We start from the raw sequence: 26,664 nt of genomic DNA, 5'->3' as shown, positions 1-26,664 counted from the left end.
GCACCAGGCAGTGAGCTGGCTTCTTTATCCTTCACTGAGAGCATCAGGACAGCCTACTGACAGGCACTGGAGGGTGGAGAGCGATACAGTTCCTGTTTGTTTTGTGTCGGAGACCCAAATTTGCTGAATCTGCAAAGTTTCAGCGCCTTGTTCACCAGTGGGTGCTCCATTAGTTCAGCGAAAATATACTCTCACTCGCTAACTAGAGATAGGGAAAAAGAAGTAAATTTGTGGTAAGGGAAGAAAAAGATTTAAGTGAACCTGAAGAAAATCAGAACAAGAAGAGAGTCAGGGAGGGCCCAGAGGAGAAAGACAGTGGAAATGGTTAGTGTCCTGTGACATTCTAGTTACTCAGGAATATTTAATGTGTATGTCTTAACCAATAAAGAGAGTTTGAAGGAATATACTAGTTTCTCTCTCTAGTGGATGCAATTATAGCAGCTCTTGGTAACACTTGTTGGATGCTTTTAAATTTTTGAAGTCATAGATTCTAACAAATGCAGAAGAAGTCATTTTTACATTGAAAATATTGGGAAAAAGTTGTTAATGTGACAAACATTTTTTCCTGTAGGGGCAGGGGGAATCACTGTTCTGCAGATATTCTATTTGTAATGCATTGCGACTGATTTTGTCTGTTTTGATGACACAAACTACAGCATTGTTGATGCTTGTTTTTATTTCAAGTTCTTTGTTTGTAATTTTCCTCAAGTTCACCCAGCAGTTACTGCAAACATTTCTGTTTCACATCTTTTTTTGTACCATGCTTTAAAAAAATGTTTGTAGCTCTACACAACTATGTCACATTCATAGCTTACTAGCTCAAGAATTGCTTTCCTAACAAGGATTCGAGGATATGACTTTACTGTTAAAATTTTATTCTTCATTTTATTGAGAGTTTCTTGACTCTTCCACTTTTATTAAGTGGTAGGTTTATAAAGTGTTAACTCAGAACCCATGTAGTAGAACTCTGGTCAGCAAGGCAGGGGACAGCTCAAGCTCTGTTGTATGTGGGATGCCCTGGTGTATGGGTATAATTCTCTTTCCTTCTGTGTAAGGCAGATGAAGCCATGTTGTGGCTCTACTGCACATTGTCTTGGCAGTGTTTTCCAGAGCATTACACTGTGTCCCTTTGTTAACTTGCTGGCCCTCCCTTTTTTCCTGTTTAATGAAAGGCACTCCTCCATTCATTGGCACTGTGCCTACAGTAATGTGAAACAGGCTGTTACTGGGTTTTATTGATGTTAAAGACTGTTTTGCAGATGCATCCTTGTAGTGTCAAGTTGCCCTCTTTCATTGAGATGATGATTTTCTTTGAGACATGGAGTTAGCAAAAATTTCAGATGTACCATATCTTTTCCATAAATCATTATGAAGAAGAATTGACCTTTCTTTCTATAGTGTGCCCTGCTCTGTTTAGGCTATACTGAATCAAATATTTAGAGCTTTGTTGGTGTTTATTTTCTGCTTAAATAGAAGAATAGATCCATTGCCCAACCCCTTCACAACTGAACAGATACTTCTAGGACAATGCAAAAGAAGATGGACTTCAATTTTTAATTGAGTGAACTCAGTTAGTGGGTGGATTACAGGACCTTCAGGAAATACCTAACCAAGTCATAGAGGGTGTCAGTATGTTCAAGACCTCTGAAGCTGATACCCAGCGGAAGAAAAAGTCACCCTCCAAGTGGGTATCAGGTGACCAACTTGGTGTCCTTGGCCTCTTCTCAAGCCTTCCCTTTCAGTTAGCCAGCACTTAAGTAGCTAGGACTCACCAAACTCCACTGTGTGTCACGGATACTAGCTGCTGTCTTGGGCCAGCCATGATTTGACACAATTCCTCTGTTTGGGTCCTTCCCCACCTACTGCAAAAACTGCCCAGTTTAAATACACAGACATAAGCTCTCCTATCAGGTGCACCCACCTGTTGGTGTGAAGAGCTAGTCATGCAAAGTGGTGGGGCCTGGAGCAGGATGTCTGGTGGTGTGAATTGTGGATATGCTTCTGGCTGCACAGCCCTGAATCTGGTTTTCTAACCTACCTGGGAGTCAGTGAGGCTTGCACTGTCCTTTAAAAGCATTCTTTTTTAGCTTAAGCTAATCAGAGTTGATTTGGTTACTGCAACAAAGAGTCTGGACTGATATACCATGAGTAAAACTTGGTACCTCATAATTTCTAGTCCCTAAAATATTCTTTTAAATTATGCTTTAAAGAGAAAAATTAATATTGTTTTATTACCCATAGTAACCTGTCTGCCTTTCTTGTTCTTAGACACAGTTTAAATAATCTAGTTTCATATTTAAATGTAAAAAAAAATGCATTTTTAAATATCTGTAGTACAGTACCAAATTAAATTAACCTAGTATTAATAGTAAGATAGGTATCTTTTTTTTAACACTTAGTGATCTTTATCTTTAAAAATTGTGTTTTCTTTAATATTACTGTCTGCTTAGCTCATGATCAAAAATGGAAAACTTAAAAAATATACATTTATCCACTCATGTTTTAACTGAGATATTTTTAAAATTTATTTTTATTATTTTTCAATTTAACTGAGACATTTTTGGTTAATTATCTTATGTATTGGATATGAGAGAGGGTAATAGTGATCTTATTTAATTATACGGTCCATTCATTCAGCATAGATTAAGCACCTTCTGTGTACTCCCAGCAAACATAGAAGTGTCTGGGCCTCATGGAGCCCCAGGCCAGTGGAGCAGACTAATAATTACATGAGTGTAAATCATCAGTGTGCCAGGCACTCTGAGGATAGAGGTGCAAGATATCCCAAGACCCATGGAAGGGAAATTGCATTAGCTCAGGAAAGTCATTGCTTAATGGTTGAGATATGAACAGTGAGAAGACTTGAGGGGTGACTGGGTAGAAACCTGAACATGCAAAGCCTTTAGGATAGATGGTAGAGACCTAAGAAGACCACTTAGCAGGATCACTGAGTGCAAGAGAGAAGCCTGCAGAGTTTAGTGGGAGCCAGAGCACCCTAGACTATGGTGACCATGTCAAGACATCTCCTGGAAGGGGAGGAAGCTGTTGCATTGTTTTAAGCAGGAGTGGGTGGAGTGACTTGATTTGTATTTTGGAAAGATCAATGTGGAGAACATGTCAGAGGGCTCAGCAGACCCTCTAGGAGGCCTGCCTATGTCATAGATGAGTGATGGTGGTAGCTTGGCCAAGGACTGTTGGGAGAGTTGGAGAATAGAAGTATGAGGAAATTCAAAGAAGAGGACTTGGTTAGCTTTGGGGTAAAGAGTCATGACTCCATTTTCCAGAATGTCCTCTGGTTGTGTTCCTGCAGGACCTCCAAGCAGAAACACCTCTTGGGGACCTGTGGCATCATGACTTCTGGGGCAGTAGGCTGAGCAGCAACACCAGCCACAAGTCCTACCGACCTCTCACCATCCTGACTTTCAGGTGAGGTGTGACAGTGTGGACTGTACTGGAGGGTCACCCAAAGCTTGTGCATTATTAATGTACCAGGTTATATGTGACAGAGTTCACAGGGTTTGTGAGTCAGTCAGCTGTTCGTAGGGAAGCATATTGCTCTCCAAGAAGTACAGGTATTGAATAATTTCAGCTATTAGGAGTTAGGTCACAGGGAAATGGAGAGAATGTGTATGAGGAAACTATTGCAGGGCTTGCTTTGGCAGGAAAGATGCTAAAAGTGGAACAATACAGAGAAGATTAGCATGGTTCCTATTCAAGGATGATCTGCAAATTGGTGAAGTGTTCTATTTTGAACAGTTCTTGGAGATTGGATCCTTTGCTGGTTAATACTCAAGAGATAATATGAGTCAAGATAATGTATGGCATCAAATGGAATTGTCATTTTTTCACCAAAGAAAAAAGTATAAATCTTGCTACTGTTACAAAGTCAACAGGCAAAAAAAGATGAAACTGAAAACAATCTAATCCTCCCCCTCATTAGTCAGGGAGCTGTTTGCATTAAATAGATTTATTCATCACACAAAGTTTCCATTTCATAGCTTTTTCTTGTATGCATTAAATACTGTGTCTAGATCTCCCAAAGAAGCATGGAAATGATGAATTGGAACCACTGGTAATTGAAAAGCAGTCAGAAATAAGAATTCCTGACAATGAGAAAGTGGTTCATTGTTCACAAGGCAGGTAGACAAACTATAAAGTACTTTTTTGGGGGAGGGGGGTAAACAAGTTATATGACTATCTTATGTCCAGGTCCCTATGGGATAGCCATGAGTAATGTGTGATATGTATTTTTTGAAATGCAGTCTCGTGTTTGCACTTAAAAATTTGTGTAGCTCTTCCTCCAAGTATTTTCTGTCCCACTCCTCTGAGATGACCTTATTGTCCATTTCCCTCTCTGCAGTTAATTAATTATGTCCTTACCCTCTCTTCAATCTTCTTAGCTTAATGGCATTATTTATCTTGGTGTTATTTTACCAAGGTTGCACAAAGTCTTTCTTTTCTCCTTTTAATATTTTTTACTTACCAGCTTTTTCCTTGAAATGCTTTGCATTTATTTCACATGATTCTGTGCACCTGGTGTGAGCACCCTCCATTTGTTACAGGATTAACTACTATTTGTCGGGAGGCTTCCACCCCATGAGTTTCCACATGGTCAACATTCTCCTGCACAGTGGCATCTCTGTCCTCATGGTGGATGTCTTCTCGGTGCTGTTTGGTGGCCTGCAGTACAGCAGTAAAGGTCGGAGGTTGAACCTGGCCCCCAGATCATCCCTGCTGGCCGCACTGCTGTTTGCGGTGCATCCGGTGCACACTGAGTGCGTAAGTATTGCCTGCTCATGGCATCCGCACTTGTCGAGAAGCCACCTACATGTCAGTTTGGTTCCTAAACAGGCTTCCTTTAAATGCTCGTAGAGCTGTAGAAAGTACCTCATATACATGGCTATGCTTTGCCAGATGTTTGAAACAATTATATATAGGTCCAATGGGTCTCTCTTATGGAAAAATGCAGAGTCTCATACTGATGATGCCTTTATAATTGTGGTATGGTATGACCTCTGGTGATACTGGGTTGGCCAGGAAGTTTGTTTTTTTCTATAAGATGGCTCTAGTAGCACTTAGTTGTCTTTAACTTTATTCAAAATAATTTTTTTTAGATTTTATTGTGACAGCTGTCATATCAGTGTGCATTTTTTTAAAAACGTATCAGAATTGGTGATTTTTTTGTATAGCCTTTTTAATCTTGCAGAGAGAAGAAAATACACATTTTCAGCATATTATGCTTTATTATTTCAAGAAAGGTAAAAATGCAGCTGAGACACATACACAAAAGATTTGTGCAGTATATGGAGATGCTGTGACTGATAGAACATGTCAGAAGTGGTTTGCAAAGTTTTGTATGGAGATTTCTTGCTGGATGATTCTCCACAGTTGGGTAGCCCAGTTGAAGTTGATAATGATCAAATTGAGATATTAATTGAGAACAGTCAATATACCATGCAGGAGATAGCTGATATGCTCAAAATACCCAAATCAATAAAGTTATTGGTGAAAATAAAAAATGTGTTTTTTATTTTATAGAAAAAACTAAACAGAGTTTTTGGCCAACCCAATACTTTCTGTTTTGCTTATATGACCACACTATAAAGGTATGAATGTTGAATGTTGCCTGGCTTTGGGATATACAAGCCAGAGGCTAAGATTACCTTTCTTCAGTGAAGGTTTTGTTGCTCAATTGTCCAGTGTTAGCTGTGAGATTTATAAGTTGCAAAATACTTTCTCATGCTATCATGATTGTCACCAAAACTGTGGTGGCATAACAATTTCACTTTACAGAAGAAGAAATGGCCTGGGAGGACAAATTAAGGACTTATTCCAGGTCATTCGTGTAGCTGGTGGATATAGGAAGAGAACTTAAAACGTGGTTGTCCGAGGTCTGTGCAGAGTCAATGCCGGCATACGTTGAGTGGAACTGGAAAGTGGTCCTTAAGTCTTACTGTGGAGTTACTCATAAATTCTCCCCACCTTCCTTCTCCTCCTCTTCTTTGCTCTCTGTATTATTCTCCTCCCCTTGACAGACTCAGCCCAGGTGGATTGGCAGCTCCTGATAGGGGTCTAATCTGCTGTCCTGTGGGCAATGCCTTTATTCCACTGAGTTGCTGCTGAATATATTTGGTAGAAATTGTATGGGGTTTTCAGGAACCATGCTACCCGCACCTCCATGAAAATGTAAATCACCATTTTTGCTGAGGTAAAAGATTTGATTTTATTCATTCATTCTGTGAGCATGAAGTACCTAGTATAAAATATTATATGTACTTTATTACTTCTCCATAAAAGATTTCAGCATCTCATATGTATTTAAATACCTACATATTAACCAATTATATTGAGCATCCTGAAATTAAGTTTCAAAATATTGCATAAAATCCTTGCCTTTAGAATCTCATTTTATTAATTTTATTAAACTACCTGTTCTTTAGTATTAAGAGGATTGTGGAATTGTTCTCACAATGTTCTTTTAATCTTATTACTTTAAAGCTTTAAAAAAATTCTCATAATTTTTTACTTCAGCAAATTCAGAGGACTTAAGGTATTGGCAAGCTGGGAACTACTGTAAGCTGTGTGTGTGTGAAATTAAGTTAGAATTTGTTTTTGTGTGAGTTCTTTTATAGTCTAAATATTTGTTGGGACTCAAAAATAGTATACACATTGATCAGAAATAAGGGAATTTCTGGTAAAATTATTGATTCACAGTTTTGACCCTTATCTAATTTTGTGTGATCTTAAAAGCGAAATAAAATATTTGAATTATTAACCAAAGAAATTTTCCTAAAATTCTGATTTTTTTAATTCCGATTTTAAATATTGAGACGTTTATAGAAAAGTTTGAAATGCCAGCGAGTATAACTGGTTGTGCACATATACATGCACACACACGCCCCAGGTATATGCAGTCTGGGAACATGTTACCACCAAAATTCTATATTTGAGGTATTTAAAAATAAGCCAAGAGAAGTCTAGCTTTAGCAAGAAAGGGGGTATCTGAAAATATTTCTTAACTCTCCACTTCTTCAGTTTATGAAAGCTATTCCAACTCATATTGCAAGGAAAAGTTACGGGTCATTAAAAATTAGTATTCCTATAACAGATAATTTGTCTGTTCACCTTTCATTGTTTTGACAAGTAGTATTCAATTTCATCTTATCTACATCTCCCTGTTATTTTCTGCTCTACATTTAACCCTGCTTTAAAAGTGAGCATAAAGCAGGACTACCTGAAGAACCATATGGAAGGGGAGCTTCTCAGAGTTTTCCAGGCCAGGGCCGAGGAAACAGCCCTGTGCTTTGTGCTGTGGGCCTAGCCAGGATCTCTAATAACAGCCCTGAGTATAGCCTCCCCACTGCCCAGCCCAGCTGAACATGATCTGGGGTGAGGACTGAGGATTTGGGAATAATTGTGCTGCTTCTGTTTACATTTATTAAGGGAAAGCAGCAGTGTAGACCTCTCCAGATTTAGTAGTGTAAATTTCTTTACATTAACATTTATGTGTTTTGCATGTTTATATGAACATTGAGAATGTTTTTGCTCACTGCAAACAAGAACCTACATTTTCCCATCTTTGTTGTGACCAACCATCCACTTTGCTTAACACTAAGGAGGTTGTGGGACACAGGACTTCCCATTTCAAAATAGGGACTGTCCTAGGCAAACCAACATGAGTCAGTCACACCTTGCAGACTTCCCACCTCATGGTCTCCAATTGGTAGTGAAACAATTGTAATCTGTTTTATTTGCTTCCCAACTCATATAAATGTCTCATTTTCAGCCTTTCCACCTAAATCACTCTGGGGTATTTGTAGCTGGATAAAGCTTCTGACAGACCAGTCACCAGAAGCGGGAGGAGAGCTAAAAGAGAGTGTTGCTTAGCCCCTTTTCTCTTTGGAGACCAGGAAAGAAAAAGTCCTTGGAGGTAATGCAACTGTAAGTTTTCCATTTCCTCAAAGCATTGATGAAGATTTCAAGTTGCCTGAATTCAGGCGGCTCAGGCCTCCTTAATCTGACCCTTCAATGAACCCAGAGTTTAATACTGATAGAGTTGGATGGGGAAACATTCCCCCTGTCACGTTCTAATTCCTTCCTGTGGCCCCTGTGCACATGGTTTCTAGTGGGGAAACAATGATGCTACCTGCTTTATGGTTTTGAAGGGCAGGATTTGCAGTGATTTTTCCAGAGACCTATGGGGAAAGAAATTTTACTCTTAGGTTCTTTCAGTGGGTCTAATAATTAAATCAACATGAGACAGATTAATAAGATAAAATAACCAAATTTAATTACATACATATGTATGGGAACCCCACATACAGAGGGCCAAGATCCTGCATACGTGAATGTTTAGAGACAGAAAGGGAAAATGAGGTATATATGGCATCCTGAACCGAGGAATGATGTAAGATGCCTTAAGGGCATCAGAGGGGAGGAGGGGAATTTGCAGGATGATAAGAAGTGCAGATGTTCAGTAGTTAGAAGTTTGCCCTGCCCTATAGATAGGTCATAAAAAGTCATTTCTGGTAATAACTCATTCTGGGCAACGCCCCAATTTAGATTCTTCTGGATAATTGAGGAGCAGAAGTTTCTCCTGAGCCCACAGGGTTAAGCTGCTTTCAGCTCAAACTAATCCACATGCCAAAGTGGCACATCATGGGGAAATTTGTTCTGAACCCATTCAAAATCCTGATATGAGTGGTTTCAGGATATTTGTAAGAAAAAAATAGCATTTGTAAAGAACTTTGCTTGAAAATATCGTAAAAGAAGAAATCTCGTTTTCCTACCCATTTCCCAGTTAGATGAGGTGCCTGCTTGGGTAGCCTTTTACAATCTTTTCTATGAAATCTCTTTAATTACTGTGCCAAAAATTTATTGTAAGAGCAAATTCCTTTTTTAGTTTAAGACATTAGTGATAGTTTTTAAAACTTGTTTTTTTTTTATGAGTAAGAATGTTTATTTCAAGAATGTATAATTATTTCAGTTTTATAAAATCTATTAAAATCTTGCAACACATTAATACTTCTAAGGATAAAAACCATTTATTTTCATAGAGGCTGAGACAGCTATGAAAATAGATAACATATGTCTGAAAAGCACATAGAAAAATCAAAATTTAGTTATAATTTCTTAGAGTACACATTGTTTTTCTTTATGTCAGACAATGTAGTGTACAGTGCTTAAACTTGGTAGTATCTTCACCAATTAGCCAAAGAAAGAATATTTGTTTTAAAAATAAGTTTATGATGTTTAAAGTTCATTTTAGTGTAGGTCTTTGTACCCAGGTAAGAAATGGTTGGCTTTTTTGACCCCTATTATTGTTATTTATCCAAATTAGTTCCCTCCTCTTCACTCGTTTCAAGGAGTTTTTTTCTCTGACCTCCCTCCCGCCCCCTGTCTGTTCTTCATCCTGGGCTCTCCCTGACCTCCATGACCTAAGGACCCATTTGGATAAGTTTCTCTGGGTTGGCTTTGCTTACTTTATTCTCCGTAAGGGTTTAGGGTTCCAGACCATCCTCAGGTCCTGTAGATAGCAATAGCTCTCATTGTCCAGACAGGAGGCCCACAGGACCAGCTGCTCCATCCCTCACTCAGCAAGCTGCTGTGGAGCCCACACCTGCCTCATCCTGGGCTACTGTGTCCTTTTTCCATTTCTTGCTGCTCCTTGAATTTATAGGAGCACCCTTCAGGATTCATGCAGGGAACTAACAGCGAGCCAGCACCTACTATGTGCTCTATTTGGTTTCACTGCATTCCTGATTTTAGTGTCCCTTATTGAGTGCATTACAGGTCAGACTATTCAAGGATTCTCTTTGCTTATTCACTTCACTCATGAAATAAATGCACTGTTGAACCTCCAGCATACTGGAATACTCATTCCAGACATGTTGAGTTGTTCTTTATCCTTAGCTTCTTTCTTGGATGTGGGTGGCATTCACAGGTTGGACTCTTCAGTTCTTTCAGTCTTCTCAGAGATTGTGGTACACCTTTGGGTTCCATGTGCACCTGCATCAGGAGTTCATGATCAGTATGTATAATCACCCTCAGCGTTTCATATCTATCCAGTGTAGTGGGAAACTCCTAAAAAACTCTCTTTATAACTGTTGCTTATACACATATTTGGGATTCATATGTAAATATAGTAATTTCCATATTCATTGTATATTCTTTTATTTCCATTTATTTCTTTATTCTGTATCACACATATATATACATGTATATACATGTATATATATACACACATATATGTGTGTGTGTCTGTGTGTGTGTGTGTGTGTGTGTATGCCCTTTAAGAAAAGGTGAACTTACCAGCCATTAAAGTGATACCTTAAGGAATCAGTAAAACTTTGATATATGTCACATCCAGGTGCTGGTTAGTAAAGAATGCCACATAAACTAGCCCAATACTAATGAATGGAATTGTGCATTTTTCATTGCCACAAAACATTTGGAGAACAATTATTGGAGTAGTTAGCCTGAAAGAAATAAAATACGAATTTCATATTGCTTCATTATCACTAATAGAAAGAAAGGAAGGACAGTTGTCAGATATATAAAATGGGAGTAGGAATGGTAGAAATGGTAGAAATTACATTCTGTTTTCATCTTACTTGTCAATCACTTTTGAAGCATTCTGCTTTTCAGGTTAACCCACTTAGTTTTGGTCTGAAGGGAGGAAAAGATGGCAGAAGCAGCTTAGAGCAATTATTCCTGTCTTTTTCTATCTACCCAATGACTTTTTTTTTTTTTATCATCATCTGAAGACATACTTAGTGATTTTAGAGAGAGGGGAAGGGACAGAGAGACAGAGACAGAGAAAGACAGCTATGTGAGAGAGAAACAGTCAGTTGCTTCTGGCAAGTGCCCTGACCGGAATGGAAATTGCAGCCTAGGCATGTGCCCTGACTGGGAATTGAACTGGCGACCTTTCGGTTTATGGGACGATGCTCCAATCAACTAAGTTACACCAGCCAGGGCTCTGCCTGGTGGCTTATAACGCTTATTTCCCACCTTGCCTTTATGTTTTCAATCAAGTTTTCTTTTGTAAATATGCCCTTTAAGCTGATAACGTTTTCCAATTGATAATCTACTTTGAAGACATCAGAAGTATAGGTCTCTGCAGCTCTTGAGGACAGGGTGCTAAGTACAACAGCTTTCACTGCACAGGTGCATCGCTGAGTGTGTCTAGCCCACAGAATAGCCATCAGTAGGTGCAATGCAATCCAGCTTTCTCTTAGAAACAGTTAACTCAAGTCCTCAACCAAAAGTGGTAAGAAAACCAGTTGAAGATAGACCACAGGGATGTTGCAGTTACACAGGTTCTTTTAACAGATGGCAGAGTCTAATAAGGTTTTTGTTTTCTACTTCTAATTTTTTATATTTTCTAAGTTTATGTGTTTCAAAATTTTTTAATGTAAATCTTTTTTTCTTCCCTTTCTTTTAAGGTTGCTGGTGTTGTCGGCCGTGCAGACCTCCTAGGTGCCCTGTTCTTTCTTTTATCCTTCCTGGGCTACTGTAAAGCATTTAGAGAAAGTAAGCATGATGTTTGTCTTCTTAATTTTATGATGGGAAATTATCTGTTTATATAAGTTTATCACTTTGACGGAATGTGGGACAAAGGGTAGAAGCTCTCAGTAGTCACAAGGAAGCTTCCTGTTATATGGTGAAACCAAGAGCTTCAGCTCTTGGCACTAAAGCAGTTGTGATTGATTTTTGTGGTTTTACTTCCAGCAAAATTGTAGGGGAAAATAGCTTTTGGTTCTTTTTTATTTAAAACTCTTAGAGAAAAAAAATAGAAAAATGCTATAGCTGTGAATATGTACCTGGAGTGTGAGGTTCTTGTTTTTTCATTGGAGCATTATTAATACTTAGAAAGAAAGTCATTGTTGGAATTGAAGTAACAGTTGTGGTGGGGTAGGAGATGCATGTGTGTGGAGGGAATGCCTGGATATTAGCATCAGTACATTTATTGAAACACAGCAGAATCCCTGTATAATTCTACCCATTTTATGGATTCTTTTATCAGTTCTTCCAAATTGTTTTATCATAGAATTTGGATATGATGCATTTAGCTTATATAGCAGTTTACACATGGTAGCTCCAGCAATAGTTACACATTCAATTTCTGTATCTAAAGAAGTTAGAAGTTTATGGACTATAGAACTCTCTCCTTATATATCACAATCAACTATTTATATTTTGTTGAGGGGAAGGGAGTGAAGGTCATGATTTCCTATAGAATGCTAGAACGATTGAGGCAGAAGCAGCTATACTGTAGCTTTGCTGAGCCTGTTCCACGGTGTTTTTCAAAGCTTGGGACAGTCCAGGGCTGCCAGGGCCTTAATATTGTCATATACTAATGCATGCCCTTTGATGTCTCCTGTGGGTTAATCTCTTATTAATAATGAAAAGCAGGTCACTCATTCTAGATTTTGTGTGTGCTGGGGCTGATGAAATGGGAGAGCTCAGGGTTGGTAAATGGGCCCAAGGGCCAATTCCAGCCCAGTACCTCTTCTCATTCAGCCCACAAACTAAGCATGATTTTTACAATTTTAAATGGTAGGGAAATAAAAATAAACAAGACTTAACATTTAAGTCCCCACCCCATTTTATTATTATATTTTATCGCACTCAGATAAAAACCACACTTTTTCCTTTGACTTATTTTTTTGACAAAGCAGAGAGCTTGGGAAAAACCGACTAGAACATCTTCAAGTTCAGAGAATAGTGGTAGTGACTTTTCTTCCTGAGACTGCAAGTTAACTTAGCCATAAGGCATGTCCAGTTCTTTCTGGGTTCAGGATCTCCCCATCTATGATAATAATACAATAAAACTCAAAAGAGACACATGGCCCCAGGGATCTGGTCGGGTGGGGAATTATACCTGCCCAGCCTCATAGCACATTCTGCACTGTGGTGTAGCTTTTCCATAAGTTTGTGAATCAGTAATGGGAGTGGGAGATAGGGAAGGGGTCCATTTATTCCCTCACTGTTTTGTTCATCACAGACAATGGTATTTCATATTCTTAAGCTGGCAATTAAATCTGAATTTGTAGTTAGGTAAGATAACAATTTACTAGTAGTCTTATTTTTCCTGAAGAAAATTGATAATGAAGTCTGTTGGTTTTTCTTAGAAACAACTCTAAAGTTTTTGGAGTATTATTTTATTAATTTTAACATCCTTTAAAGTAACTACTTCCTATTCTGAATAGATTTCTAAGACATCAGAAGTGCTTTTTGAAGAAAGTACTGAATGTTGATAGTTTTAACATATGTGGGACACACTATTTAAAAGATATAAAAAAACCTCTCTTTAATTCTAAAGATTGTGCTTATAAAATAATGGAAACACTATCAGGAAACTAAAATATCAGGTGAACCAATACATTTATTAGCTTCCTTTAAATGGCATATTCTCACAGAATGGTGAAAAACTAAAGACTTTATATCGTTTTCCAGGGTCCTTTTACTAACCTTTTCTCTGTTCCAATTCACATATATACATATTCTGATATATGTATCTGTTTTTAATTCATTTGTGAATTATAAAATTTTTTCTGAGAGCCATCCATACAAAAGGTAGACTTTTTTAGAATAAAGCTTTTGAAAACTAATACCAAAGGTAAAAGTACTTAATGTGTGATGGAATTTCAGTTAATACTTTGATTCAAGAAAAATTAGTCAAATGTAATTTGACTAATTAACTATTAGCAATAAAGCTTTCTTTTTTTAGTCCAGGAGCATTCTTTTAACATTTATAACATTTTTACTTTAAAATTGGGAAGATTTTATAAAGAGATTGTTATAGGCCTTTCATGTTAAGGATGCAAATGTTTTTGAGAAAGCTAACCTTGAAATATTTAATGTTTGCACACCAATAGCAATGGTAGATGTGGCTTTCTGTGGAAATCCTTTTAAGAATGTGAATAGATTTTCATTTGGTTGAAGTTACTTAGAACAGTTAGAAGACAAATGGATGGATAAGAAAACCTTTGAAGAAGGCTTCCTGTTGGCCTCTTGCCTACAGGCTATCTGACCCTCCCAGGCTCTGTTTTTCTCTTCACTTGAACTCTCTTAAGGAAAAGGAAAGAGTGGATTAAAATGGAGCCTGCAGACCTGCCTCCAGATTGGTATGGTTCCTTGCAGTCACCGACAGCTTATTTAGTTTTTGGAAAAGATAAAACTATAGGAGGTTGCCCCTTTACATACATCTAGGCCTCGCATCTTGACCTGAAAGTTATTTTTGGCCATGGACTTTTGTTTCCTTTCTGTCCTCTGACTGTGTCCTTCTGCCCACACAGGTTTTGAGTTACATCAGAATGGTTTTTTTCTTGGGAGTTTAAAGTGGGTTGAAAACACTCATCCCTCAAGCTGCATTCTCCATCATTTTGAGTTGGTTTTCACTGCTCTTTTCAGTTCCCACTCATTGCCTTCCCAGATGATGATGGAATGATTGAACTCTGCCTCCCAAGCTTGTTCCAGGTGTGGAGGTGCAGAACAACATTGAGTCTTGAGAGAGGGTCTTTGAGACTTCTGGCCACGATGGAGGTATAAACAGACATGCTGCATCTCCCTCCACAACTAAGAAGAAATACAACTACCTCAAAACTAGAAACAACCAGAAGTTCCAGAAAATCAAACTGCATGGAAGTCCAGCAAACAAAGATATAAGGAAAAAATACTCATCCAGACAGGAAGGCGGGGCGGAGCCAGGGCAGAGAGGTCATGGTGTGGTGGTGGCAGTAGTGGCGGCAGTGGCAGGCTGGCAGAAAGCGCAGTCACATGTTTTAAAAAGTCAGGAGGGACACCTGGGGAGCGTTCCCAGCTCTTCACCGGACCTCAAAGCTCACAGTCCAAGCACCGGGGAAAATCAAGCCTCCTTGTTACTGACTGCGCAGACTAGTGGGGGTTGAGGTGGAGGCAGAAACTGCCAGTCTCTGCAGAGTCTGCTTGTTTAAAGGGCCTCCACTGTCCTAGAAGGTCTGCAGACCCACTCACTCTGGGAACAACGGCCTGGGCAGTGGCTGGAGGGGTGCCAGTCTGGTGTGGAAGTGGGAGAGGTGCCTGGAAAAGGGGCAAGTGCTGGGCAGATGGCATTGTTCCCTCTCGGACCCCTCTCCCACATACAGTGCCACAACGTGGTGAAACAGGTCACCCTGTACTGATGAATACCTAAGGCTCCACCCCTTACAATATAACAGGAGTAATAGCTCTACCTGGGATGCAGAGGCAAACAAACACAGGAGCCTGTCAGAATGAGGAGACAGAGAAGTATGGCCCAAAAGGGGAAACAGATCAAGGTTCCAGTGGGAGAACTAAGTGACAAGGAGATAGCCAACATAACAGATGAGGAGATAGACAATCTAACCGATGCAGAATTCAAAATACTGGTGATAAAGATGCTCACAGGCTTGAGAGATGTGCTTGAGTACGGCAAACACATAAGAGAAGTCAAGGCTATGCTAAGTGAAATGAAGGAAAATCCACACACAACCAATGGTGAAGGGAAGGAAACTGGGGTTCAAATCAATGACTTGGAACATAAGGAAGAAAAAAACAGTCAACCAGTGCAGAATAAAGAGGCAAGAATTGAAAAAAGTGAGGGAAACTTCCCAAATTTTGTGACGGAGATGGACATACAGGTCCAGGAAGCACGGAAAGTCCCAGGCGAGCTGGACCAAGAGGGGACCACACCAGGACACATCATGACTGAGATGCCAAAGATGAAAGATGAAGACAGAGTCCTGGGGGCAGCAAGAGAGAGGAGGAGAGTTGCCTACAAGGGGGTGCTATAGGACTATCAGCTGATTTCTCAGAGGACACTTTGCAGGCAGGAAGGGACTGGCAAGAAGTATTCAATGTGATGAAAAGCAAGGACCTACAACCAAGATTACTCTATCCAGCAAAGCTATCATTTGGAATGGAAGGGCAGATGAAGTGCTTCCCAGATAAGGGGAAGCTAAAGGAGTTCATTATCACCAAGCCATTATTATATGAAATGTCAAAGGGACTTAAAGGAAAAGAAGATCAAAACTATGAACACTAAAATGACAACAAACTCAAGTATCAACAACTGAATCTAAAAAATAAAAACAAAATCCAACTAAGCAAACCAGAATAGGAACAGAATCATAGGTATGGGGATCATTTGGGGGGTTATCACCTGGGAGGGTGGAGGGGGAGAAATGGGGAAATGATGCAGGGACTGAGAAGCATAATCAGTTGGTACAAAATAGACAGGGGGATGTTAAGAATAACATACAAAAGGATGAAGCCAAAGAACTTAAATGCATGATCCGTGGAAATGAACTAATGGGTGTGAAATTGCTGGAGGGAAGAGGGGTACTGGGCACAGGAGAGCAAAGGGGAAAAAACTGGAACTACTGTAACAACATAAATATAATATACTTAAAAAGAAAAAAAAGAGGGTCTTACACTCAGTTATTAGCTTATTTGGAGGAAGTCATGTGTCCTACACACAAGGCATTTCTCTGTCCCCTCCTTAAAGTTCTGTGCTCTGAGCCCGCCCTGCTGTAACCTCAGGATCCAGCAGAGCAGAACAGGACTTTGTGACTGGAAGCCCAGCCCCCTTCCCATGCTCTACTCTGCCCAGCACCATCAGAACAGTACCTTCACTCTGCCAGCTACTCTGCTGTCCTCTCTGGTCCTTTACAACTCCCAAATTCCCCTTTGTCTTATTATCTCCCAAACCAGTACTGATGAAGTCAGGTGGAGCCTTTTCCTAGTCTCTGTTGACAGAGGTACTATGTTTCAGCATCTCTTCTCTGTGTTAGATTTTTCCATACTTCTTTTTAAACATGCTAAAATAGATAACTTGTTTATAGATAACTTTCTGGGATAATTTGTAAAGATCATGTTGATGTCCAATTTTATAAATATGATGGCTGAGTTTTTTTTAAGAGGAGCAAGGTTTTCACAAACCAATAATACCTTCACAGAGAAGAAGCAGTAAGAACTCCATATGCAAAAATAATTCTGGTTAAGGATTTTATAAGACTTTTTTCTGATTCTGTTCTAAAATGGCATACAGGATTATTTTGGTCATTCATTCTTTCACCAAAAATCAAACATTAAGGGCATCCTTTGTACCAGGCCCTGTGTCAAGGATACAAAAACTTAAAAGACACTGCCCATACCCTTGAAGAGCTTGGGGTCTAGTATAGTTTGATTAAAATAAAGCTTCCATTATTCAGAATGCTCAAGGAACAGAATGTTCTGGTTTTCTATACTTCCCTGTTAAATTTTTCCTTCCTTTACCCACCTCACAGCAGGTACTCAATAAGTATCCTCTTTTTTTTTTATGGTTTGGTTATGCAGAATTGGTGACTGTGATCTCGGTACTGCTAATTTCTTTCTTTCTTTGCCCCAGAATGTACAGTGTTATTTTATTGAGATATAATTGACATATAACATTGTATTAGTTTTACACGTACATCATAATGATTTGATATGTGTATACAATCTGTCCAGAAAGTATTCCGCCATGTAATATGAAAAATAGAGACCTTTATTAAAGAAGGTACAAGAAACATTGTACACAGGACAGTGACGCCTCAGTCTCTTTCAAAGTAGGCACCTTGGGACCTCACAGTGTTCCCAGTCACCATCAGCTGCCCCATCATATTTTCCTGAATGTCATTGACAGTCTGAAATCCCTTCCCTTTCAAAGGTGATTTTAGTTTTGGCGAAAGCCAGAAGTTGCAGGGAACCAACTCTGAGCTGTAGGAGTGCCGAGTCACCTGGGTGATTTGATGTTTTGCCAAAAACCTCTGCAGGAAATGTGATGCACAAGCGGGTGCATTGTTATGATGAAACCAGTTGCCCACAGCTGCGGCCTTCTGAATCATCCAAACAGTTTCCGTGGAGGAATGTTCAAGCTTAATGCAAAGTTTGATGCAAATTTGTTGCTCTGCTAGCTCAGTCATTTTGAATGCGATGGCCACACAGTACACATGCTCACTCAGTGGCATCTACCGCCCCTACTGACTAGTACAGTGAAGTCGTCATTGTTCATGCATGTCCACTCTCCTTGGCTGTCAGGTTACATCAATGTTGCACGAACTGTTCTTGTTATATTAACAATGGCTGGACTTTTTCCAGACAGACCTCATATATTGCAAAATGATTACCACAGTAAGCCTAGTTGACATCTATCACCACACATAGTTACAAATTTATTTTTCTTATGATGAGAACTTTTAGGTTTACTCTTAGCAACTGTCAAATATATAATACAGCATTAATGGCAGTCACCATGCTGTACATTATACCCATCAGATTTATTTATTTCATAACTGGAAGTTTGTCCTTTTTGTTACTTTCATCCACCCCACCCCACCTCTGGCAACTACTAATCTGTTCTTTGAGTTTGTTTTTTTTCTTCTTTTATTTTTTCACATTTCTTATAAAAGTGAGATCACATGGTATTTGTTTTTCTCTCTCTTGACTTATCTAAGTTAGCATAATGCCCTCAAGGTCCATCATTTTTCACAAATGACAAGATTTCCTTTTTTGTAGCTAAATAATATTCCATTATGGGTACATATCACGTTTTCTTTATGCATTTGTCTGTCAGTGGACACTTAGATTATATCTATGTCTTGGCTTTTGGAAATAATACTGCAGTGAACATGGGGGGTGCATATGTCATTTAAAGATAGTGATTTCATTTCCTTTGGATAAATACCATGAAGTGGAATTGCTGGATCATATAGTAACTCATTTTATATAGCTAATTTCTTTCAGCTACTCTCTATTATATTTCCTTGTGTCAGACAGAGAAGAACCCTTGATACTGAATGGAGATCAGATGTATATATTTTCATCTGGATTTTAAGATATCTTAAGAAATAGTCACATTTTTATCTTCCCCTATCTAGTCAGTGTGGACTGTACAAAGAGCCAAGTGGTAAACACATGTCATGGCAATGAGGATTCCTTGTTCCTTTTTCTTGTGTTGTCCATATGTTTGTAACTGTTCCATTGAAAATCAAAGCTCTTTTGTGGTGGAAGTTCAGTATTTATTGGATAGAAATAATAATGCTATTTATTATTTAAACTTATGTTTAAAGTGACCTGGTCTTTGTTCTTTTTGTATCTGAACATAAATTCGAAGAAAGGTCCAGCATTAGTTACATATAAACTTGAAGTTCAAGAAATGTTTTTGCAGAGGAACAGATTTAATATTTTTTAATAAGGGGACAAAAAATTGAGTACCCTGAAATTAATGAGTTAACTAGTTAAAAAGCTCTTTCAAAGGATACATTTCTTTTTGATAACCTCATTAGCTTTCTTTATAGATGTGATGTCTGTATTACAAATCTCTAGACAATTTTTAACTGCCTGAGTTTATTAACGAGCAATTCTCTACTAACCTCTGGAATCCTGGGATTTTTAGAAAATGAGAAAAATCTACACCCATAACATTTGTCTGCACTTTTTTTTTTTTTTTTTTTGGGTGCTTAAATAGAATATTTTCAATCAAGATCTTTTGCAACAGAATCCTTTTTTAGAAAAAATTTTCTTATAAAGGAAGAATACATTTCTCATAAAAAAGGAAAAGCACTAAGATTAAGTTGATGCTGCACTGGTTATTGTTTGTGAGTGTCCAAAACAAAAAAGTATTCTTATTATGTGACATTTTGTCAATATTTTTCTCTTTCTTAAAGCCTCATTTCAAATTGGGGACATAATCTCTTGCTAGAATAGCCAAAACAATTTTCCTAAGTTAATACCTTAAAATACTTGTTTCATGGAAGTGAAAACTAAGAAGAGAAATTTAATTACTCTCATTTATTGGGGGGGAGGAGAGAATCTTCAGGAGGGGAATGAATTTGCTGCATAAGTAGAAGAACCGTTTTAAATTCTGATCTATCATAAAAGACAAAACAGTTGTTTTAAATTCTTAAACTTTATTTGCTGTATTGCTCTCCTTATCACAGTTCAGGCAGCTAACATACAGTAACTCTTACATTTAGGATATCATTTCCTCATAGTTTTGTTTTGATTTAAGACATCTCTTTTTATCTGACTTAGAATCATGCTAGCTTTAAAAAATAGGGCAATTGAGTAACTCACATAGTGTTGTAGGACCCTTGCGTTTGGATTTGGGGTCTTTGCTGACTGAATTGTGACAGCGGTATTTCATGTGTGTTCTCTTTTCTCTGCCTTCATGTTCCTTTGGTTTCTGCATTGCTCGATTTTCTCAAGAATGGTCTTGTATTTAAGAAAGGCAATGTCTGACTTCTTTCATTTTCCTGGGGGAAGCACTGATTGTTTTGGATCGAGAATCTGATGCTCATTGTGTTGCTCTGGCAGAGAGAGTCAAGGCCACCTGTCAGGGTGGCTTGGTTCCCAAACGCAACTTGATGTGCCAGTTTCAAGGCAGCAGAGATGCCAGGCATTGAGTGGTGAAGAGGGTTGCTCGTATAATGTGTTGCTTTTTCTGAAAGATCTTCCCACTGGAAAATAGTGCCAAGTCTGAGGCATGTGCTTCATTAAATTGACCACATCTGTTGGCACTTCTGAGTATTAGCACTGACAAGTGTCTTTCTCTTAGTGCATTTTTGTTTTGTGGTTTCCCCTGTGCTTCCTCCACTCCATTTTTCTTTGCCTCCATTTACCTAAGTGATTGAATTATCTTAGATGTTAGCGACATATACAGAAACAAAGAAAATGTTTTCTAGGTCTATTTCTTTAAGTTCTGGATCATAAACTGTTGATGTTTCCTAAAGCTGTATAATAATCTTAGAGCAAGTTGTCTTTTTAAGTGATGAGAGATGTCTCATTTAAAAAAAAAAAAAGTTTGTTTTCTTTCTCTCCTCCTTAGCAGACTGAATGGAGGTGAGATGGAGAACTCTGGGTAAAGGTAACATCTTAAGACGCTTCCACAGAGCTATGCACCAGTTAGAATTCCCTGTTTGGGAAAGATTTTTTTGAATAAAAATATTCACAAATGCCACTGAATTAGAGATGATGTCTGCCTCTCAGGATTTATTTTCACTGTTTTTAACAGTTACTTACAGGTTTAAAATTATAATAGTCAATTTTTCTATGCCTTTTAATAATTCTTATGTAATTTTTAAAAAATATTTTTTATAAACAGTCTCTCACACAGTGGAAATTTTTTTTTTGTGAGGAGTTTCGAGAACTAAATTAAAAGTGAAAAGACTTGACTTTTGGCTGTATTTGTTGACATTAAACAAATTGTTAACTATTTTTTCAGTTTAAAAAATATTTTTTTAATATGCCTTATTGATTATGCTGTTACAGTTTTCCCAATTTCTTTTCCCTTTGTTCCCCTCCACCCAGTGACCCTCCTCCCTCCGGTTGTCCCCCCTCTTAGTCCATGTCCATTGGTTGTGCATATAGTTCTTCTAAACATCTTCCTATCTACTTCACTCCCTAAATATGCTTCTTAATTCCTGTACCATCTCCCTCACTTTCCCCCATTCCCCCTCCCCACTGACCCCCCCCAATATGTTCCCCATACCTATAATTCTTTTTCCACTCTCATTGCCTACTTAGTTTGCCTTTGTTTCGATTCCCTAGATTCTGTTGTTGGTTGTTGTGATACAGTTTTCATTTTAATGTTCATAGTTTCGATCCTCTTTCTCCTAAACAAGTCCCTTTAACATTTCATATAATGATGGTTTGAATCTGATGAACTTTTTGAATTTTACTTTGTCCTGGAAGCACTTTCTTTGCCCTTCTATTCTGAATGACAGCTTCACTGGATAGAGTACTTGCGGTTGTAGGTTTTTGGTTTAATTCCTTTGAATATTTCTTGCCAGTCCTTTCTTGTCTGCAGAGTTTCTTTTGAGAAATCAGCTGATAGTCTTATTGGGTCCCCTTTGTATGTAATTCTCTTTCTTTTCTCTTGCTACTTTTAAGATTCCCTCTTTATCCTTAATTTTTGATATTTTTATTATAATTGTCTTGGTGTAGTTCTCCTTGGGAGCCCTGGCTGGTTTGGCTCAGTGGATTGAGCGTCGGCCTGCGAGCTAAGTGTCGCTGGTTCGATCTTCCAGTCAGGGCACATCAGAGAAGGAAAACTCTGACTCCAAAAAACCTCCGCTGCCTTGCGGCATACCTCTTCAGAGGAAAGGCTAAGGGAGTAAACCCCGACAGAAAATCCGGAGCCGGAGTCCCTAAGGCGGTTTGACATTGTAGTCAACACCGGCAACTCCTGCGGCGCACCTGAAACCAAGCTGAATTGACTCCGTCTTTCCCTTGGACCCTTCAGCTGCGAAGAGAGGGGGTGTCTGCTGCATGGGCAACAGCAGACCCTCCATATCACCCTGCCCAGGCTCTGTAGCTTCAGCTTCACTGGAGAGGACACTCCAGCGTCATCACAAGATGTCGATTCAACACGGGAGGAGACAGATACCGTGTCACTCCCGAGTCGGACTGCACAGCCATTCTCGGCGGTGCAGATAGACTCTTAAGAAGCTACACCATCGTCTCTCGAGACGGACGGCTGCCAACGACGAGTTCTCCTTGGGTCCAGTTTTTTTGGAACTCTCTGTGCTTCCTGGACCTGTAAGTCTATTTCCTTCCCCAAGTTAGGGAAGTTCTGCTTCATTATTTTTTCACATAATTTTTCAATTTCTAGTTGCTCTTCTTCACCTTCTGGCAACCCTATGATTCGGATGTTGGCCCACTTAAGCTGTCCCATAGGTTTCTGAGCCTCTCCTCATTTTCCTCACTTCTTGTTTCCTCTTTCTGCACTGGTTGACTGTTTGTTCCTTCCGTATGTTCCAATTTGTTGATTTGATCCCTGGTTTTCTTTCCCTCACCACTAGTTTCGTAGGTGTTTTTGTTCATTTCAGCAGGACTAGCCTTCATTCCTTCCCCATCTTGTTTAAGATCTGCTGTTACGTCTGTAAGCATTCTTATAACCAAAGCTCTGAACTGTGCCTCAGAAAGATTTCCTATCTGCTGCTTTGTTAGATTAGATATTTGCTCTCTGGTCAGCTGTGTCACCGGGATCTCTATCATGGTCTGTGCCATCCTGACAGTTTTGTGTTTACCTTTGCTTCCTGGTCGGGGCTGTCACACCTCCTCTGCTACAGGTGGCGGAGCCCCATGCACTTGTCACAACTGGGCGACCCTTCTTTCCACGCTGTGGCATTTTCTGTGGGGGTGGGGTTCCAAGATGGATTCCCGCTGTTCACTCCCCGCTGAGAGACCGGGAGCCTCCTGCTCTGTCCCAACCCCCTCTGAGCCTCACAGTCTAAGGCAATGGGGGTCTGTCTTCCCCGGGGTTGGACTCACAAGCTCGCGGGTCTGGTCTGCAGTCTGGGGTGCTCCCCAGGTGCTTCTCACCTCCCCTTAAATATGGGTGTCTGTGCTTACTGCGGTCCTGCTGCCATCGCGGCTGCTGCCGCCACCAGCACAGCTTGACATCTCTGCCCCAGCTTTGCCCCTCCTACCCGTCTAGACGAGCACCACTTCTTTATAACTTCATATGTTGGACTTCCATTTATTTCCTGGAACTTCTGGTTATTTCTGGTTTTGTGGTAGTTGTATTCCTTCTTAGTTGTGGAGGGAGATGGAGCGTGTCAGTCTAGGCCTCCATCTTGGCCGTAAGTCTCCTGTGTGTGTTTGCCTCTGTGTCTTAGGTAGAGCTGTCACTCCTGTTACATTGTAGGGGGCAGAGCCTTAGGGATTCGTCAGTACAGGGCGACCTGTTTTACTACCTTGTGGTGCTGTAAGTGGGGGAGGGGTCTGAGAAGGAACAATGCTGCTTGCCCAGCACTCACCCCTTTTCCAGGCACCTCTCCCACTTCCACACTGGACTGGTGCTACTGTAGCTGCTGCCCTGGCCGTTGTTCCCAGAGTGGGTGGGTCTGCGGACATTCTAGGACTCTGGGGGCCTTTTAATCAAGCGGACTCTGCTGAGAAACCAGCAGTTTCTCCCTCCGCCCCAACCCTCACTGGTTTGCAGTCAGAAACAATGAGGCTTGATTTTCCCTGGTGCTGGGACCATGAGCTTCGAGGTCCGATGAGGACCTCCTGACTTTTTAAAACGTGCAACTGTGCTTTCTGCCAGCCTGTTGCTGCCACTGCTGCTGCCACCATCACACTGCATCCTTTCCTCCCCAGCTCTGTTCCTCCTACCTGTCTGGATGAGTATTTTTTTCTTTATATCTTTGTTTGCTGGACTTCCATGCAGTTTGATTTTCTGGAACTTATGGTTGTTTATAGTTTTGAGGTAGTTGTGTTCCTTCTTAATTGTGGTGAGAGACACAGCATGTCTGTCTATGCCTCCCTCTTGGCCCGAAGTCCCAAATTGTTAACTTTTTGGTATTAAATTACATCTCATAATTGCATAACAAATACAATAATTAAATAAGATTTCTGCTGACATGAAAATAAATGAAACTACTGATTGAATAGATACTTACTGAGTGTCAACTATATGCGAGGTGTCCTACCATTATCTGTTTCCGTTTTCTTATTAAAATGCTCAGACTTGGAAATAAAAGGTTGATTTGCATTAGTGATTAAATAAGAACATAGTCACAAAAACAGAAAGTCCAAATTCATCTAAATTCTGCTGTATATTGGCAATTATTAGTATTAGTCACCTTGACAAATCCAAACTGAAAGAAAATCTTAATTTGGGAAATTACATGGGTAAAACTATACTACAGTAGGTCATATTACCAGTGTCCGCTAGGCTGGGCTGTCCCCAAACTCAGGACCAGCTTCCCAGTAGATTACTTAATTCTTACATATCCTTTCTTGTTCACCCCCAGTACTGGAAACACTTTGTCAGTGCCATGGTTTATCGTGTACATATATGCCACAAATTTGTAAAGAGACACTTTTGATTTATATGAAATATTTCGTAAACATTACTTAAGTTTCCAGTTTAGATTCTGGAAAAGATGAATTGCGTTTGATTGCTTAGTCTTATGACTCCACATAAAATAACAAATAGCTAATCTGGTAGGGACTTGCAGTGGGGGGAAGTTAGATTTAAATAGGCAAAGTCATTTCATATTTTCTATTTTAAAAAGCAGACTTGAAATACAGACATAGCCATGTGCCAACCATTTCATCCATGGGTTAGGTCTTTGAGCACATGATATAGAGAGTGCTGTGTGGTATAAATACAACATGAATGATACATGTAAATTAAAATTTTGTAGTAGTCACATCATAAAACAATAAGTGAGATGAATTTTAACAATACATTTTATTTAGCCCAATTACTCATTGTAACATGTAATCAATATAAAAGTTATAGAAATATTTTACATTCTTTTTTAAACTGAACTCTTCAAAAATCAGGTGAGTGTTCTACATTTACGACACATCAATAGTAACTAGATAAAATTCAGGTGCCCATTAATTATAATGCCTACTCTTTAATGTATACATATGTATATATATATATGTTTTCATTTGTCTGAAAAAAGTTCAACCATTGTTAATACAACAAGAACAGTTCTCACAACATCGATGTAACCTGGCATCCAAGGAGAGTGGACTAAAGCGTACATGTGGTAACAAAGATGACTTCACTGTACTAGTCAGTAGATGTTACTGAATGAGCATGTGTACTGTGTGGCTGTTGCATTCAAAATGACTGAGTGAGTAGAGCAACGAATCTACATAATATTTTGCATTAAGCTTGAATCCTCCTCCACAGAAACTATTCAAATGATTCAGAAGGCAGCTATGTGCATCTAGTGAATGGCAGCTTCATCACAACAATGCCTGCCCATGCATCATTTCTCGTGCAGCGGTTTGTGGTGAGACATCAAATCACCCAGGTGACTCAGCACCCCTATAGCTCAGATTAGGTGCCCCGTGACCTCTGGCTTTTCCCAAAACTAAAATCACCTTTGAAAGAGAAGAGATTTTAGACTGTTGATAGGATTCAGGAAACTATGACAGGGCAGCTGATAGTGATTGTAAGGTCCCAAGGTGCCTACTTTGAAAGGGACTGAGGCGTCATTGTCCTATGTACAATGTTTCTTGTATCTTCTTCAATAAATGTCTCTTCTATATTGTGTGGCTGGATACTTTCTGGATATATATGTATATATATAAACATAAGCACACACACACACACACACACACACACACATATATATAAATCTTCACCCCAGGATATGTTTACTGATTTTTAGAGAGAGACGGAGGGAGGGAGGAAAGGGGGGAGAGAGAGAGAGAGAGAGAGAGAGAGAGAGAGAGAGAGAGAGACCGAGACCTCAATGTGAAAGAGGAACATTATCGGTTGTCTCCTGTACATGCCCTGACTGGGTATGTGCCCTGAAGGGATGGAAATCAAACCCACAACCTTTTGGTGTATGGGACAACATTCCAACCAATTGAGCAACCTGGCCAGGGCAGTGGTAGTCTAGAATGGTTTTCTGAATGTGAAACTATCACTTAGTTTATAACTAACTACTGAAATTTTGTCTTTGATCTGATATTGCCACTGTTGAGATGTGACACAATATTTAATAATCACTGAAATTGAAGAAACGTCAGCAAGAGACAAAATTGTCTTCATCTTTCATACATTTTCATACTGGATATGTTTGAAGAAAATAAGAATTAGAAGAGAAAATTGAAGAGCAGAACTCATCCAGAAGAATTGTGATAGAGAATTTGAGAGTCTGG

The 26,664-nt window shown here is 39.3% G+C and overlaps 1 protein-coding gene and 1 non-coding gene across 4 annotated transcripts in view; both read left to right on the top strand.

The window, feature by feature from the left end:
- Positions 1-26,664, top strand: part of TMTC4 (transmembrane O-mannosyltransferase targeting cadherins 4) — a 77,120-nt gene that overhangs the window by 636 nt on the left and 49,820 nt on the right. For 2 of the 3 annotated variants that reach the window (XM_090258494.1, XM_090258493.1), the window contains exons 2-4: positions 3,311-3,426; positions 4,563-4,779; positions 11,448-11,535. In XM_090258494.1, the coding sequence (XP_090114620.1) occupies positions 3,311-3,426; positions 4,563-4,779; positions 11,448-11,535 (421 nt within the window). The remainder of the gene's footprint in view (positions 1-3,310; positions 3,427-4,562; positions 4,780-11,447; positions 11,536-26,664) is intronic. The other variant, XM_090258495.1, reaches the window with a different exon arrangement.
- LOC149996247 (U6 spliceosomal RNA) lies at positions 3,651-3,753 on the top strand. Its single transcript, XR_016507588.1, has one exon. It is a non-coding gene; the product is annotated as a U6 spliceosomal RNA (small nuclear RNA).

This window comes from Furipterus horrens, unplaced genomic scaffold, assembly GCF_987537825.1.
Source record: "Furipterus horrens unplaced genomic scaffold, mFurHor1.1.pri manual_scaffold_12, whole genome shotgun sequence".
Lineage (NCBI taxonomy): Eukaryota > Metazoa > Chordata > Mammalia > Chiroptera > Furipteridae > Furipterus > Furipterus horrens.
Note: the sequence above shows the minus strand (reverse complement) of the source record. Positions and strands in the feature narration are given on the sequence as shown.